Here is a 16092-nt window from a genome sequence, read left to right as displayed (position 1 = left end):
CAAGAATAGGAAGCCGGGGAATGTCACTATATAAAGGCCCTTCCTGAAGTGCTCAGCATCTGAAAGTGATAACTGTTCACAAGATACTTTTCCCCTAATTCCACTTCACACTTGTTGCTTGCATTTTGAAGAAGAGCCTGTAGTCATGCAATAAGATAGAGAGCTGAGGGGGGAAAGGCTCCCCTCCCTGTGTTTTTAGTAATTTTGGAATCCAGAATGAAAAACACCATGTGGTAGGTTCAGTGATCTTCATTGAAAAACACTCTAGGACACAATTGCTGGTAAAGAAAAGTACTATTTTTTATTTATTCTTGAATGTGTAGGTTCTTTTAAAATCAGTTATACCTCCCCTTACAACACTCCTCCCATCCCTAGCCACTGCAGATCCAATGGCTACATAGACCAAAAGGTCTATGAGGAACTCATCCTAGATATTTAAGAAGGGTACATCTTGAGGAATGGGCATATAGCTCAAGAACAGCACCAACTGATGAGGGCTTCCCTCAAAGCAGTTCCATTTGGCCTGTGAACCCTTTACCCTCCCCTGATCAGGATTCCCTTGGCTGTGTCCCACACCTGGAGTTCCACTGTCCCTGTGTGGCTAGCCTCAGAGACCCAGTTATGATCTGTAGAGCTGGAGAGTCTCTGAGAGACCACTGTTCTCATCCACCTCTACCCCAACTTTATAAATAAGGAAACCAAGCCCAAGGTCACACCGCCCATAATTAGCAAGGCCAAAATTGAGGTGTTCAGACTCTTGAATCACATATTTCTACTATACCTCCTTACCTCCAAGTAACCAACATCTGCCTCCAGCTCCAGGAACATGTGGAGCAAGCAGGTGGTGATGATCTGCATAAGTGCGAAAGACCCAGCAAAAGGGAGTTATGCTGACTCTAGCTAAGCTCTGGCAGGTGAGGAACTACAGCGCTCCCCAGTCACCTCTCCCTCAGAATGTTATTTGTGGTAGACATCCACCCTGTCAGGGTTCTCCCGGCTGAAGCACTGAACCATACATGAAATCATGTTTTACCATGATACTGGGCTCCCTACTGACTATGGCATGTTCTAACTAGTGTGAGGTCATGGTGATGAGCTGCCTACCATCCTGGTGATCTGGTTTAGCCTGACTGTGGTTTGGATACTACAAAATCCAATCCATCCTCTTAGGTTGATGGAGATTGGGCCCCTACAGATGGCTAAAATACAGTATATGCTTATTAAAAGAAGCAGGGAGAAGGACTCACAGATACTGTCCTCCCAGCAGGACTCATAAACACGCTTGGCATAAGAAGAACTGAGTCCAGGAGAAGGAGCCTCAAAGAAAACAGGCATGGAGGGTAAAATCAGAAGCAGCTGTGATTCTTCCTACCTATCCAATTCCCAGAGAGCTGAAACTATAGACAGCCACAGACATGTCCCCTATCTAGGTTTCAAGGGTCTGGGAGGAATGAGGACAATCCAGAGACTTGTGGTATCCTAAAAGCACGTAAAGAGGATATTTCACAGCGAGAGTGGTGGTTGGGGAGAAATGCTATGAAGAGTTCAAGGCAGTTGAGGACTACAAAGTATTTATTTGATTTGGCAAGTGGGTGGTCACTGGTGACTTTTATGCAAAATTATAGACATCTGAAGAATAACTGAGAAGAATCAACAGAAAACTATTTTTAAATTAAACTTGGCTGACAGAAAAACTGAAAGGGACAATAGACTCTAAACGTTTTTATTTTAATCTTGGGAGAACTTTGGTTGTTTGTAGGCTATGTAGAAGTAACTAATGGAGAGGGAGGCTGAAGCTCCCAGGAAATGGGAGCAGAGGCATAAGTGAGGTAACAAAGCTTTGGTGGGCATATAGCAGGATTCAAGGAATAGAGAACTAGGAGCAACAGGGAAGGAGGTGAGGAGGGCACACACGCAGATCAACAGGAGGGAGAGGGGATCGGTGGTGGGTAAGGAAGGTCTCCTTTTAGGAGCTCTCTTCTGTGAAGTAAACAATGAGGTCAGTCATTTGCTGAGAACAAAAGAGAAGGGTCATGGATGAGAAAGGAGGTCAACAGCAAGTTAAAGAATTTTCAATCAATACTGAGCCTGCCAACTATGAATCTGTCTCGCTTAGCAGCAAGGAGGAAGGGGCAGAAAATAGGCTGATGCAGAAAATGGAGAATGGTTGAGAAGATGGGAAAGTTCAGGCTGCTGATAGGAATGTCTGGTGATGGATCCTGAGGTCAAATTGGGAAGAGGAAGAAGCTCAGGGGAAGACCAAAGGTTTAGGAAGAGAGAGGGATGAGGTCATGGAAATGGACTAAAGGAGCAGGTGACTTGGGCAGTAATGAGTGTGGGAGCAGAGGATGAAGCACAGGAGTCTCCACCAGCCAGCTAGAGCAAAGGCTCAGCTCAGGAAGGCAGTGGGTGATCCCATGATGTGAGAAGAGAGCAGAGCAAAGCCCAGGAACAAACAAAGAGGGGCCCAGGTACTAAGGGCCAGGAAAGACCTGTTGCCAGAAATGGGTACAAGAAGCCAGAGTCTACTGAGTTAATGGTAGGCTTGACAACGAGTAGGGTCTAAGGAGGGCCTGGTGGCCACCACTCAGCAAGGGGTTACTGGGGCGGTCAAAGTGTGTAGTTAGCAATTTCTACAACTCAGGGAGGGTCAACCAACTCACAATCTGTAGAAGAATGCTTTCTGAGTTTGATCTGCACTAAAATCCCCTTTGCATCAACTAAAGCCACACTACCATCCTTTTTCTAATCACAACCAAGACCAACTTTTCTTCTCAGGCTCTGTATGCTATATTGTGAGAACTCCATACTCACTATATTTTCATGGCATGACATTGTCAAGGCCTGAAGAGCATGACTGACTTCAAAATGGGGCTACTATAAGAACAAGTCAATGCTAGATTAGTATAAAGGTCAGCAAAGAACCACCGAAGGCAGTTACTTGGCAAGCAGGATTTTTTTTTTTATTTATAAAAAGTCATGTTCTGTCTTCTGCATGCAAAAATAAAATAAAACAAAGCCATGACTAAAAAATTGGTGCTGAGTATTTAGGGAAAGCCAGGAAAAAGGTAATGCCATAAAATAACCAGTGTTGGGAAGATAAGATGGGCCAGGATACCCTTGCTTTCCAACTCTCCTTGCTCAGCTGCCTAAAGGGAGCCAGCCTCTCAGCATGGAGTCTCTGACCAGAAGGGAATATGGGACTCCTTACCACATCCCTCAGTCCAGCAGCTGACCCCTGAGTGAGCCCAACAGACCACACCCAAACTGGGAGCTTTACTGGGAGAAGGGAAGTCAAACTTTTAACCAGGCATTTCTGCTTCATATTTGTGGTCTCCAAATGATTCTCTGAAAGCATCTCAACCAGGTTTGAGCCTGTCACCGCCTTTTTGGGCTTTCCAATACACAATACTATGACCTTCACTCGGGGGTGATGGAAATGTGGGTCACCTGAAGGAAAAATAACTAAGGACAAGAATTAGTGCAGTGAGTACAGAAGGAGCCTTGCTAAGCCAGCTACAGAGAAAATTCAAAAACTGAAAGGGAAACGGCCAGAGCCCAAACCAGAAAGTCATGTGAGCCACCAAAGATTCAGGCCTGAGTCCAGAGATTGCCTGAAGACTACTTGCCTGAAGATTACAGTGAAGACTTGGTTACCCCAAACTAGAAAGCAGGATTATGGAAACCCATCTACTCAGGAGAGCTTGGCAAGTGCTGCTAAAAGAATGGTAAGGCAATGGCAAGGTTTCTATGACATGAAGATGATCTTTCACCCTGGGTGAGAAGGAAATGAGTAGTACCATAACTCATGAGGGAAGAAGAAATGTTTTCTGACTTTAAAAAAAAAATTGCTCATCCACAAAGGCCTTATAAACAAGAACTTCTTTAAATTGCATCTCCTAGTAAAAACAAAGCCATGACCTGAGACTTCCCTGAAATTAACCGTACTATGACAGGACCAGGAAAAGCTGTCTCAGGGCCAGGTCCCTGAAACGCCTGGTCCATAAATCCTCCAACAGTATCAGCAACGGGTCTCTTCTCAATCCAGCCCTTGCTTGAGAGGAAGCCTATGCCCCATTTTCTGTCTATACAAATACTCCACATGACCATGAAGGTCCATTTGAGATACAGACTTGAACTCCTGTTCCCATGGCTTCCAAAATGCTTATTTCTACATTCTAAGATAAATAAGGTCCTGAAATTGCTTCGGGGTCATCAAAGGACACCATTTTCTCACCTCTTGATCTTCTCTTTCTCCACCTTGACAGCATTTCCCCAGGAATGTCTAGGCTATTGCTAGTCCCTATGGCCTTCTCCATCCTCCAACCTAAAATGATGCCAGTTGAGTGTTGGCTTTTTCCAGACTGAGGACAGCCTGCAGGCAGGCAAGTCAGAGGACTCACTTCTGATCTTTGGCTCTGTGAACTTGGAGAGGTGAAGAACTAGATAGACTCTAAGCAGGAGAGGCCCTGGCAGAGTGAGCCAGTTCTGAGTCACTCTCACTCCCAGAGAACTTTGTGCCTGAAGAGGACAGCAGCTGCTTCACAGTTTTCCCAAGAAGAACTCAGATCCAGATGTCTGAATGGGGATGAGGAAGGGGTGGCCACCGACAAACACAACAATCACTTCTAGGGAGATGGGATTTTACACTGAGAAATGCTACTAGCGCAAAGTAAGTGGCACAGAAGGCGGACTCTGAAGTTGACATCTTGAGGCAAGTGAAATCTGAGCCAGAAGATGTAAAGTGGTCTCTGCACAGCCACCCAGTCAAGCAAGAATGCCATACCCCCAGGGTACTTTCACGGCAGTGACCTAAGTCAACTTCAGGAAAGGAAATATGAAAAACAAATACCCTGGAAACCGTTAGAACCAAATAGGCACCAATTGAGACCTACGGCCTCTAGAAGCCTCCATTAATTCTGCCTGTGGCAGGTACTCTGTCCCAACAGGACAAACAATGGTAAACAGTGACAGTCTTTGGCTGTGCTGGGCCAGGGATCACAGGCCAACCATATGTCCAAACCTCACTCCCTTCTTTTACCCACTTCTGAGCCAGGAGGAGTTCAGATACATACACTGCTGCTGAGCCCTGGCCAATAAAAGGTGAGAAAGGTCTGCATTCTTCAGCAGAGGAATTCACCAAGGAAGTTAGGTCCTCTGGAGCCTGACCAGGCATGGTCCTATAATATGATTACTCTGGCAATAAGGAAGATTCCCCCTTTTTCCTGTTTTATTACTGAAATCTTCTCTGCAGTGGATGCACTATGGCTCCAAATAAATGCTATAGATGTAAATGGCAAGGAAGAGCACTACACAGCTCAACAAGACTCATCTCACATCCACATTCTGAAGAGAATAAGTTGAAGGATGGGGAGCAATGGTCAACAGGACAGGACACCAGACACCAGAGTGCTCAGTCTCCTTCCAGCTCTCACACCTGTGAGATGCTGTTTGCCAAGCGGAAAGACATTCTCTTTGCTCTTTCATTTTCCTAAGAGAAAAAAATATATATATTTGGAATTAGAACAGGCAAAGGTAGGATTTATTGATATGAAAAGGCCAGGGTCGAGAATGGGATTTCCCAGAGTTAAAGTGCTTTACTTTATCCCAGAAATCCAACAGCAAAACTCAAGGAGTCTACTACACATTGTACACTAAGTATCATAAATCATTGGGAATGGTTGGTCAGGCCTTGCCACATACTAAACAGGCAACACATCTCAGTGGGATTTAATAGCAATGAATTGATGTTTCAGGTCAATGCAGGTAGAACCACAGGAGTTACGCACAGTACTTCTTTCTTCCCTGCACCAAGAGTCCAACAATATCTTTTCTTCCTCAAACCCAGGTAGAGATCAGGTGCTGAGACCAGTTACTTCTCTTCTTATGAACATCACAACCACAGTGTCATAAAGTAGCTCCAAATGGGAGTTATGACACCTAGTTCCTCAGCCTAGTTCTACTGCTAATTTGCTGGATGATCCTGGATGGGTAACATGCACCTCTCTGAATTCTAAGCCTCACTGGTAATGAGTTGGTGAGCCCTGCCCTGCATTCCTTAGAGGCTACCAGGTTAGATATGAGAGTTCATTGTCACTAGAATATCTTGGGCCACAGCAGCTTCACCTTAACCTGCCCTACACACACTCCTCGGGTGCCCCTAGCCCACCCAGTCACCACCCTCCCGCCAGCCAGCTTGTAGAAACTCTTTACCATGTGCCGTCGCCGCCTCTTGGGCTGGATGCCTTCCTGCATGTAGGGAGGCCATGGGAAGCCCTGAGGCATGGAACATCCACTCTCATTAGACACTTCCTCGGAGTCCGAGTCCTCCAGTCTTGGCTGGGCAAACTGTTTCTCTGGGTAGATCTCCTTCAACCAGCCCTCAAAGAACACCTCCAGGCAGCGGCCAGCCTCTGCAACCTCTGAATCAGGCTGATGGGGAGGAAAACACTGTTTGTCTGGCCTGTTTCTGTCAGCCCCTCTCTTCGAGGCCCTTTCCCTAAACAGAAACCACAAAGCCTGGCTGGACCATCCTGGGAATCTCATCCTGCGATGTGTACAGCTTGGCATTTTCTCCTAGAGCTCTGTTTGGTAGCAGCTGTTAAAATTGAAGTGACTCAGATAAATACCCACAGGTGGGCAGTCACTAGTGTCTCCCTACCTTCCTGAGACCATGCTGAGATCTGAGTGTGGGAGAGAGCTTGTAAATTAAATATTTACTGCAGTGGTCCCCAGGGCTCTGCTCCCAGGTTTTCCTGGCATCTCACCCTCACCTGAATCCCCACCCTCAGCCTCACTACTATGCAAACCATGATAGTCACAGGGTCACTGGGAAAACAGGAGAGAGGGAAAATAAGCAAAACATACATAATTGAATTTAGCACAGTTCCAGAACATGAGGCGCACATCTGATACCACCTCCTCTGGGGTGGTGTAGTGAGCTGGGTCCTTCTTCTGTAGCTTCCTCCGGATGATTGACAGGTCCATGGGCCTCTTGATAATCTGGTAATAATGCCGGGCCTTGGGAGGAAAGAGAAGGAAGAAGAAGATAGAAGAGGAAGGAGGAAAAAAGTATAGGTGTAAAGCTGGGTGTGGTGGCTCACAGCCTGTAATCCCAGCACTCGGGAGGCTGAGGCAGGAGAATTGCTGTGAGTTCAAGACCAGCCTGGGCTACATAGTGAGTTCCAGGTCAGTCTCAACTACATAGTGAGACCCTGTCTCAAAAAACCAAAAAAAAAAAAAAAATGTATAGGTGTAAATAAGAAGGGAACAGATGGAAAATGGGATGGAATATAAGTGAAAGAACAGAAGAAAGAGAAGGGGGAGGAAAAGCAGAAATAAAAATATGGAGGAAGATGGCAAAGAGAAGGAAAAAAGAGAGATGTAGCATTTGACAAGTAAGGTTTGGGGTAGTAGCTATTGTGGGGGAGAAAAGGAGGAGGATAGAGAGGCTCAGACAATCCTCAAACGAATACTCTCACTATTTCCAGTGGTTGCTCCCTGAGCCCACCCTGGGTACCATATGTTCCTGCCATAGCCTAGGCCAGTAGTGTCAAACCTATGACACGTGTGCCACAGTGAGCTGTTTGTATCACTGGAAGCTCTAAAAGGTTCGCCATCACTGGCTCTCTGAACAGTTAGGACAACAGCAGGCAGAAAGAGTGAGGCCTTCCTTACCAGGGGGCTGACAGGTTCATGGAAGGGCAGGCTGAGGCTATTGCAGCACAAGGACAGGACCAGCTTCTCACACTTCTGCAGAAATCAGAATTGGCAACAGTGTCACCTTGTTTCCCCAACCCATCTCATACCTCAATAAGAACTAAATATGGTAGCTAGCCTTGATCCTGTCCCACACGGTACCAGCTACTACATTAAGGCACAATGCAGGATCCCAGACCAGAGAATTGCTGGGAGAGGGGAAAAGCACAGCTCCCATGGAACAGGTCATCGGGCACGACCCAGAACACAGGCACCAGAAAGGCCTCTTGGCCCTTCTGGACACAGGGAGTTGGCTCCAGACAGAAAACCTTGTTTCCAGAGACCCCTCCATACCTTCTGGTCACATACACTCAGGCCAGGAGGTGCCCGCAGTCCAGGCTGGTTGTAGCGGGCATTCTCACAGTCGTACTCCATCTCAGGCTGTGTCAGGCTGCGGCACAAGGTACACACCCACTCTCCCCTGCACGGGTAGTGAGGCCATGTCAGGCTTTAGCACGTTGCCCACCGCATCCTTCCCTGTCCCTCTGCCCCAACGCAGGCACTGGGGGCAATGGCATGAGAAACTGAGTCCCTAGCCCTGCCTTGGAGGGAATGGCTTCCTGACCACAGGCTTTAAAGAAATTCAGTAATTCAGGATTTAGTGAATTAAAAAAAAATAGGACTTAGGGAGAGCCTAAAGCAGGGGTAGTGGGACAAATCTGTGCACAGGAAGATGATGAGAGCAGTGAGCCCATGTGCAAAAGGCACACGGCTGCAGGGCTCAGTACCTCACAGACCTACACTTCATGAAGGCCCAGAAGAGGGCAATAAACCCCACCCTGGGGCTCGGTGGACATGGTCTGAAATAATAATACAACCCAGATGATGAGCCCGGACCAGGCATGCCTCACCCTGGGAAGCTGAGCAGGGCTGGCACGTGGCAGGAGAGGTGGAACACTTTGGGGCAGCGATCACAGCACAGCAGCTCTCCCCCGTTGAGGCACACAGCACAGAAGTCCTCATTCTCTATTGGGACTGGGGGACCCTTCTTGGTTCCAGGAGTTCGAGGAATGAGTCTGTGTTCTTCAAGAGATGCGCCTTCCACCTCTGGTGGCCGCTGCCCAGCCAGAGAAGTGACAGTGACCTTTCTTCCCCCCAGACCTGGGGCCTGGATGGCATCAGGCACGTTATCCTGGCTGACCTTAGGGAAGAAGTGAGTCTGATCAGTTAGAACGCAGCACTGACAAGCTGTTGAGGACTGAGCGATGGGGGAGTGACAGGCCCTGAGTGCTCATAGGAGAAACACTTACCCAGCATCACAAACCAGCCCATGCCCGTGAACCTGGCACAGCTCACTCGTGCTGAACATCCCATAGGCCGCTCGCAGCAGAGTACAAAGTCTAGCCAAGCTATAATCCCACTCACTCAGGATAGCATCTAAAGCCAGAATTCTGGTACAGGCAGAGAGACCGAGAAAGCTCCTTAGCTGGGCCAAAGCTCAAGGGCAAGGCAGAGCACAGAGGTACCTTAATGGTCATGCTGGAGGACTCAGTGCCACACTCAATGACCAGCAAGAAGCTCCCATCCTGATCATTCTTCTGGGGCTTCAGCTTGAACACAGGCATCTCTCCCGAGGAAGCAGCACAGATCTTGAGTCGTTCCAGTCGTACGTAGGGAATCTTGGGCTCTCTACTGAAGGTCCTAGGGGAAGAGGGATCCCCTGAGTCTCAAGGGGAGCCTCCTGTGGTTTCACCCCTAAATGAGGCTCATTTATGATCCTGCAATTGGATAACTACTCAAGATCTCCTCAGTTTGACCCTGTACAGGTCCACAATCTGCCCTCTTACCAGCTATGCCTGGCCAGGCCCTGTCAGATACTAGGAAGCCCTTTGGTGCAGGCCCTGATCTCAGACATCTCAGCCATCTAACCACACAGGCCCTCTGGAAGGTCTGGGGCGGAAAGAGACAGGTGCAGGCAAAGTTCTGCTCCTAGTAAGTCCCTAGCCTTGCCCTGGAGGGAATGGCTTCCTATCTACAGGCTTAAAAGAAATTCAGTAAAGAAGCTCCAGTTAGGTCATCAAAGATGCTTACCTCTTTACCAGCTTCACAGGGCATGAAATTAGGGATGAGAGGTGGGGGTTGCCATGAGTCTCTTACCTGGTGCTCTGGTTTTCCTTTGTAACCAATTCTAGGGCTCCTTGATCAAAATTCTCATACTCTGAAGCAAAGAAACAAATAAATTCCTGTGACTTGCACTTGAGACAACATACTCTGTCACCCATACCTTCTATTGATATCTGTTCTTCATACTTTTGCCCACACACCGATCACCCAATTGTTACCTACACTATAACCATTCTTAGTGGTGACAATTCTATCATGGGTCTCCCTCCTGAGAGAGGAGGAAAGCCACCTTTTTACAAAATAGGAGCACAGATAACACTCAGAGGCTGCTCACAAGTGAATGCTGGCTCAGGCATGGAGGGGCCAGCTTCTCATAATTCAAAATGGTCCCAGAAATCACTTGTTCCCACTACAATGGTGTTGTCTGCTCTAAGAAGCATCGGCCTTTTCAGTCAAGTGCTGGGATTCTAGCAGTGCCTAAGAATCCAGCTCCCACTCTGTGGACCAGACCTCCAGGGAGTCCTCCCTTACATAGCACAGTCTGTCAGGGTGGGCAGGGAGCAGTGGGGGAGGGCTAGCATTTATATTTTTTACCTACCCAGCTCCAGGTACTGTCCCATAATTTTATATGAAAGAGTCCAAAAAATGTAATTTAACTGCATAAAAAGCAGGATTATATTACCGTAATAAAAACCAATAATATTATAGTGGTTTCTCAGTCAGTATGAGGAAAAAAAAAGGGATAAAAATTATTTCGTGCTCATTTATTAAACATATACAAAATGAACTGATGATTACAAATTAGGCATACATCAAACACTGAACTAAAAATACTCCCAAATAACCTGTAGTAATCCAAATTGGTCCCCACCTCTTACAGAAGAAACAAACGTTAGCCTAGCCCAGTTTGAGAATGGGCATGGGTAGCTGAGGGAAAAAAAATCACAGCCAAGTTCCAATGGTCCAAATTCCATTTACTATGAAGCACCACACAAATTTATATTATTTATGTGGGTACAAGGAAAATTCTTGCTACTACAAAGTAAGTTGTTAAGTGGTTTAACTAGTTACTCGTCCCAGTAGCCTTTGAAATCAGTCTAACCAGCCTTAGTTACATAGAAACCATTTCAGGGAAGTTATTTCACCTAGGGTCAAATAAAAATACAGAATTGGTGGTCTAACTTAGATCTGCCTGATTCCAATGCCAGATGTGCTTTTTACCTATAATATATAGCCCAGACTAGCCCTCTTGGGGTGAGTTCTTTCTCCCCTTACATACAACAGGATTCTTTACAATGGGGAGTGAGCGGGAGGCTATATGGATCAGACCTGACCATGGTAAGAGAAACAGAATAGTGTCAGTCACTTCAGAAGGACAGACATGCATTTAATCTTAAAGAGAAGCAGGGATAGCTAGACCTCAACCCTGTCTGCTGGCCTGTATCTCACCTGTAAGTGCTGGTCACCTGCTCAAGTCTGGTCAACACAAAAGGTAAGTCGCTTACTTGAGGCTCACCTTTTGGGTTCCGATACTGCTGCAGAGCTGTAGGTGTGCTGACCACTGGGGCCAGTGGAGGTTTTTTCACAGAGAGGTTAATTGGCTCCTCCAGTTCTGAGGGAATAGCCAAGTCCCTGGGAGCATCCAGACCAGGGGCTGGGGGGCCTTGTCCCAATGAGTCAGTGAATCGAGTGGGATCCTCACTTTCCACCTTTCAAAAGTAAAAGCTCAGTAAGAATCAAAGAAATCAAAACTTTTTGCCATCGGTGGTCTCAGAGCTATTAAACTAAGTCCAGGATAAGACCTGTGGTGGCCAATCTTTTGCTCAATGATAAGCAGAGGAGGTTGATAGGCATTCTCCCAAGACTTACCTTACATAGGGCAGTCTCCAGGGAGGAATCAGCCCCATCCTTGGGGCACAGGCTCTCTGTAGTTCTGCTACAGCCAGGATTGGAACTGGGCCCAGTTTCCAGCTGCATGTCAGAAACTGGGGGTACGCTCTGCAGAGGACAAGTCGTCAGACTTGGCACAGCCTGCATGTGACCAGATGTTAGGCTGGGCCCAGCCTGTGAGTGATCACTTGCTAAGGTTGTGATGGTTTGGGGGGAATCACTTATCAGGTTGGGCATGGACTGGAATGTGCCACGTACAAGGCCTGGCATGGCCTGTAGGTGACTGGTTGTCAGGCTGGGCATGGTGTGAGTTTGAACACTTGTCCAGCTGGACACAGTATGTGGGGGGCCACTCAGCAGACTTGGTACTGCCTGCTGAGCGCCAGCAGTCAGACTGCTCACGCTCTGCATCTGTGGCTCTAGGGTCCTCGCCAGCCTGGTAGATGACAACTCCATCTCCAGAGAGTTGGAAAAGCCCATGATGTTCACGGAGGTGGAATGCTGCAAGAGCAGAGACAAGAGTAGAAGCAGCCTGTTAGCTGGGGGTGGTGAGAGGAAGAGACACCCACTGATAAGAAATCTAATACTCCGATTCCACTCAGGCTTCTGAGTCTGGTTACTGCTGGGAACTCAGGCAACACATGAAGTCTTATTCCAATTCCTGACACCAAAGAGGTTGCTCTGATATGCCAGAGTGGGAGATACAGGCTGAGGACACTGGTGTGTGTCTGTGTGTGTGTGTGTGTGTGTGTGTGTGTGTATTCACTAGAGAAAGAGCTATGAGAGAGTCTACCACCTGACCTGAGGTGTACACCCCCCACCAGCCCCCAGCCCTATACTTAAGCAAAGAGTTGAGCACTAGGAATTTGATTCAGTTCTCGTCCGATTCAGTTTGTGACCAGAACCATAGAAAGAAGTCCATGAACCAAGGTACCACTATTCTTTCCTATAAAAGTGGCAGAAGATTAAGTAGACTCAAACTGATCTCCCTCAGAGCATCTTCTCTGACAGGATGCCAAGACTCAGAGAGTCCCAACCACTCTGGGGACAGGGGGTGAACTCCAGGGCCTCTTACAGACTTGTACATAAACTCCAGTCACCACCAGTATTTGATGAAGGCTTTAAACAAGACACCTGTAGGACTCTCCTAGCCTTTGTGCAGCTGCCAAAGACAGCCCAAACCAGAGAAGTTCAGAGCAGTTCTTAACATGACCCAGTCTGTACAATCACTGGATGAGGAGATAATATTCCAAATCCAGAAATTCTTTTCTCACATCTAACTACTTGTTGACCTAAGAAAGACTTAAAAGATTAATGAAATGAAGTTGAAGGCACAAATTTCAGCACTGAATCTATTCAGTTTTTCAATTGAAAAAACACTTGACAGAGGCAAGGGCAGGAGGCTATCGGTAGTTTTAAATGCTGTTTTTTGTTTTTTTATTGTACTGGGGATCAAACTCAGGACCTTGCGCTTGCAAGGCAGGTGGTGGAACCACTGAGGTAAATCCCTGACCCTTTGTTTTGTTTTTTAATTCAGGCTGGGCTCAAACTTGTGATCCTCCTGCCTCAGTCTCCTAAGTAGTTGGGATTATGGACTTGTGACACCAAGCCTGGTATCTAAATGTAACTTCATGAACTTATAAATTTGTTAACTGTCCTAAAAAAAAAAAAAAGAAACATGCCAACTCACCTACTTTTAAATCAAGGAGAAAACTGGGAGTTAGCACATCTATGCTCCCCAAATCAGTGTCCCAAATCTGTCATTCCTTTCCCCATGGGTAAGACATTCAGGTTTCCTCAGGAAAATAAACACTTAAAATACATTCTCAAGCTTCAACATAAAGTTAACAAGGATACTTCGTGGTGAAGAAAGACTGTTCTCACCTCAGTGAATGTCACCCCTAGCCGTTCAGCTCTGCAAGTCAGATCCTAGGAGGGAGGCGTCAGGGGGGCTAATTCTCCTCACCTACGTTCCTATCTCCCTGGCCAACAGGAGTGGCCTCCTCAGTGCAGAACCCTAGAGACACATCTGACCACCTCGCTCCTGCTCATGACACCCTGCAGTGCACTGCACTCTTCTTAAGATGAGCACCAAAATGCTGAGCAGGCTCCCAAGCCCATGCTGACCTGGCCCCTGTCCTGCTCTGCAGCCACAGCTCGGATGACAGCCCTCTCCCATTTGTTCGCTGCACTTCGGTCCCTCAGATGCTGTCTTCAGCTCCTGTCACCTGCCAGGCTCCCCTCCTCCCCCAGTCCTCACGCCTTCCACATGTAGGGCTTCCTCTGTGTAGAACAGTGTCCTCCCCTTGCCCCTATTTCCATTTATCCTTCAGAACTTGGCTCAACTGCCAGCTATGCAACAAAGCCTCTCTTCATTCTGTAGCCCAGACCAGCCCCACACCCCAGCCTGCTTTCTGCTCCCAGAATGCCTTGCCTTTCAGTCTCACAGCACAGTTTGTGACAGTATTTGATTAATTTGTTTCCCTTATGAAACAGTAAACACCATCGGGGCATAGATTTTGTTTATTTTGTTTGCCCACTGTGTTCTTAGACCCAGGAGCAGTGCCTGAAAGAATAAATGAATTAATGAGCTACTTAAAATTTCAAAACAATACTACGTGACTGTTTATTCTACAAATCTTAAGCCAAATGAACAGCAGTTCTACTTAGTTCAGCTTAGTTCTACTAACAACTGAATCTATGAGTTTCCCTAAAATAATGATTATTTTTATATAGCTAAAATTTATTGGGAATTTACTATACACAAGGCAATTTGCTAAGTGTTTTACATATATTACTTCATTTAATCCTTACAATAACAATTATAGGGTTGTTGCAAAGGTTAAAAGAATTCATGTAAACATTTAGAATATTTTCTGGCAATTATACATACTCAATAAACTACCGCTGCTTTTACTATTGCTATTAGTATTGTTATTATTGTAACAGTGGCCCGAATTTTATGCTTGATAAAAATGACATAGAAAGGCATGGTAAGGGTTATGTTTTTGTAAAATACCATTTTATACATTTTTGTTTCTTTTTATTTGTGATTATATGTAGAAATACAAAATGATTTTTGTACACTGGTATTGTGTCCAGAGACCTTAATAAAGTCACTTTGGAATTTTCTGTGCACACAGATCAGGTAGTCTATAAACAGGGAGCTTTATTTCTTTCTTCCTTTGTTCTTATCTTCTCTGACTAAAACTCCAGGGTGATGTTACTAGAAATAGAGATAGTAGCCATCTTAGTCATGTTCCTGATCTCAGAGGATCTTTGCCGTACTTCACCACTACAATGCTTGATTGAGGTAGGTTTTTTTTTTTTTTTTTTGATTTAGAATCTACCCCTCTGGTACCAAAACCGCCCTCTTAATTCTGACTTGTCTGCCTCTAACCCTCTCTGCTGACCACCCCGACACACACTCTGCCATTCTCTGTTCTACAGTTCCTTTATCCGTTCTCCCTCTCCCTCTCTTGATACCTTCCTTCTTGTTTTTCTTTCTTTTTATCATCTCTTTCTCTTCTCTCCATACCCCTTTTCTTTACTGTATAAAAACTTTAGTAAAGCTTAAAGTTTCCTGTTCTCCCTCCTTCCCATGGTACCAGTGATTGGCCGCCCTTGGTCTCAAGGCTTCACACATGTGCTCTACTGCTAAGCTACATCCCTACACCTTTTTAATTTTTTAAAATTTTTTATTCAGCATTTCACTAAGTTGCCAGGCTGGCCTCAAACTCATGACCCTCTTGCCCCAGACTCCCAAGTGATTACAAGCATGTGCTACCACACCTGACTTATAGTTTCTGTTCTTCATACTCAGTTTTAAAAGCAGAGGAATTCAATACTTTTGTGTCTCCAAAGAAAAGTTTGTTTTTAAATTTTTTCTTGGTAGTAAATAGTCTTCAAGTAAAAAAAAAGTTCCACTTTGCTCCGGAGCCTAAGTCCCAAGGTGGGATGCAGGGGGGACTAAAGAGGAAGGATGAGAGGAATGCTCAAACCAAATTGGAAAAAACTAGGTATGGAGTCCAGTTGAAGAGACTAGGACCAGAAACCATGATTTTCTCAGACATTCCCAGGCCTATCCCTTGGCATCCCCTAGTTGTCCTGGGTATGCACTACCATACCTCTCTAATATTCGTTTCTTTATCTGTGGACAACAATGTCCACTGTTACTGCTTCCCTTCTGTGATTTGAGGTATGACTGAAAAATACAGTGAATGTTTAAAATTTTTTTTAATTTATTACAATGAAAAACATAGGGCCGGGGATTTAGCTCAGTGGTGCCGCCACCTGCCTTGCAAGCACAAGGTCCCAAGTTCGATCCCTGGCACGAAAGAAAGGAAAGAAAGAAAAAGAAAGAAAGAAAGAAAGAAAAAA

The 16092-nt window shown here is 46.0% G+C and overlaps 1 protein-coding gene across 15 annotated transcripts in view; it reads right to left on the bottom strand.

Moving 5' to 3' along the window:
* Positions 1-257: 257 nt before the first annotated feature.
* The window catches only part of Trim66 (tripartite motif containing 66), a 59862-nt gene continuing 44027 nt past the window's right edge, over positions 258-16092 (bottom strand). For all 15 annotated transcript variants that reach the window (XM_033764154.1, XM_010615331.2, XM_010615340.2 and 12 more), the window contains 10 exons: positions 11692-12213; positions 11339-11531; positions 9856-9916; positions 9225-9399; positions 8610-8899; positions 8053-8179; positions 7678-7752; positions 6868-7020; positions 6214-6432; positions 258-5491 (listed from right to left, as the gene is read on the bottom strand). In XM_033764154.1, the coding sequence (XP_033620045.1) occupies positions 5432-5491; positions 6214-6432; positions 6868-7020; positions 7678-7752; positions 8053-8179; positions 8610-8899; positions 9225-9399; positions 9856-9916; positions 11339-11531; positions 11692-12213 (1875 nt within the window). In that variant the 3' untranslated portion in view covers positions 258-5431. The remainder of the gene's footprint in view (positions 5492-6213; positions 6433-6867; positions 7021-7677; positions 7753-8052; positions 8180-8609; positions 8900-9224; positions 9400-9855; positions 9917-11338; positions 11532-11691; positions 12214-16092) is intronic.

This window comes from Fukomys damarensis, unplaced genomic scaffold, assembly GCF_012274545.1.
Source record: "Fukomys damarensis isolate Sample0158 unplaced genomic scaffold, DMR_v1.0_HiC HiC_scaffold_16, whole genome shotgun sequence".
In the NCBI taxonomy this organism is placed as follows: Eukaryota; Metazoa; Chordata; class Mammalia; order Rodentia; family Bathyergidae; genus Fukomys; species Fukomys damarensis.
This window is presented reverse-complemented; position numbering and strand designations above follow the sequence as displayed.